This window comes from Nanorana parkeri, unplaced genomic scaffold, assembly GCF_000935625.1.
Source record: "Nanorana parkeri isolate BGI_ZX_2015 unplaced genomic scaffold, ASM93562v1 scaffold4219, whole genome shotgun sequence".
Taxonomy (NCBI): domain Eukaryota; kingdom Metazoa; phylum Chordata; class Amphibia; order Anura; family Dicroglossidae; genus Nanorana; species Nanorana parkeri.
In genome coordinates, this window is record NW_017310486.1 from 16,275 (window position 1) to 17,519 (window position 1,245).

At 42.3% G+C, this 1,245-nt stretch overlaps 1 protein-coding gene across 1 annotated transcript in view; it reads right to left on the reverse strand.

Moving 5' to 3' along the window:
- The window catches only part of LOC108803796 (myosin regulatory light chain 2, skeletal muscle isoform-like), a gene marked incomplete at its 5' end in the record, with an annotated part of 5,101 nt that extends 4,096 nt beyond the window's left edge, over positions 1-1,005 (reverse strand). The window contains 1 exon segment of the mRNA XM_018575594.1: positions 976-1,005. Coding sequence (XP_018431096.1) covers positions 976-1,005 — 30 coding nt within the window.
- Between the last annotated feature and the right edge of the window lie 240 nt (positions 1,006-1,245).

Consider the following 1,245-nt stretch of genomic DNA (forward strand, 5'->3'; position numbering starts at 1 on the left):
ATATATACTACACCCCATATACAGGAGGACCATGTGATATATAATATATACTACACCCCATATACAGGAGGACCATGTGATATATAATATATACTACACCCCATATACAGGAGGACCATGTGATATATAATATATACTACACCCCGTATACAGGAGGACCATGTGATATATAATATATACTACACCCCATATACAGGAGGACCATGTGATATATACTACACCCCATATACAGGAGGACCATGTGATATATAATATATACTACACCCCATATACAGGAGGACCATGTGATATATACTACACCCCATATACAGGAGGACCATGTGATATACCGAGATCCTACGATCTCCACCTGTGATCTCTACCTGTGATCTCTACCTGTGATCTCTACCTGTGATCTCCACCTGTGATTTATCAACTTGTGATCTCCACCTGTGATCTCTACCTGTAATTGATCTACCTGTGATCTCTACCTGTGATCTCTACCTGTGATCTCTACCTGTGATCTCCACCTGTGATCTCTACCTGCAATTGATCTACCTGTGATCTCTACCTGCAATTGATCTACCTGTGACCTCTACTTGTGACCTCTACTTGTGACCTCTACCTGTGATTTATCAACCTGTGATCTCTACTTGTGATCTCTACCTGTCATTGTTCTACCTGTGATCTCTACCTGTGACCTCTAGCTGTGATCTCTACCTGTGACCTCTACCTGTAATTGATCTACCTGTGATCTCTACTTGTGATCTCTACCTGTCATTGTTCTACCTGTGATCTCTACCTGTCATTGTTCTACCTGTGATCTCTACCTGCAATTGATCTACCTGTGATCTCTACCTGCAATTGATCTACCTGTGATCTCTACCTGTAATTGATCTACCTGTGATCTCTACTTGTGATCTCTACCTGTCATTGATCTACCTGTGATCTCTACCTGTGATTGATCTACCTGTGATCTCTACCTGTGATCTCCACCTGTCATTGTTCTACCTGTGATTGATCTACCTGTGATCTCTACCTGTGATTGATCTACCTGTGATCTCTACCTGTCATTCTTCTACCTGTGATCTCTACCTGTCATTGATCTACCTGTGATCTCTACCTGTGATCTCTACCTGTGATATTATAGGGGGATTATACAGGTGATGTCATAGAGGGGATTATACAGGTGTGTTGTGTATAATGAACGAGTGTCACAGGACACACTGGTATGAATGGGCCATTGGGCGCTCACACTGAGGTGCT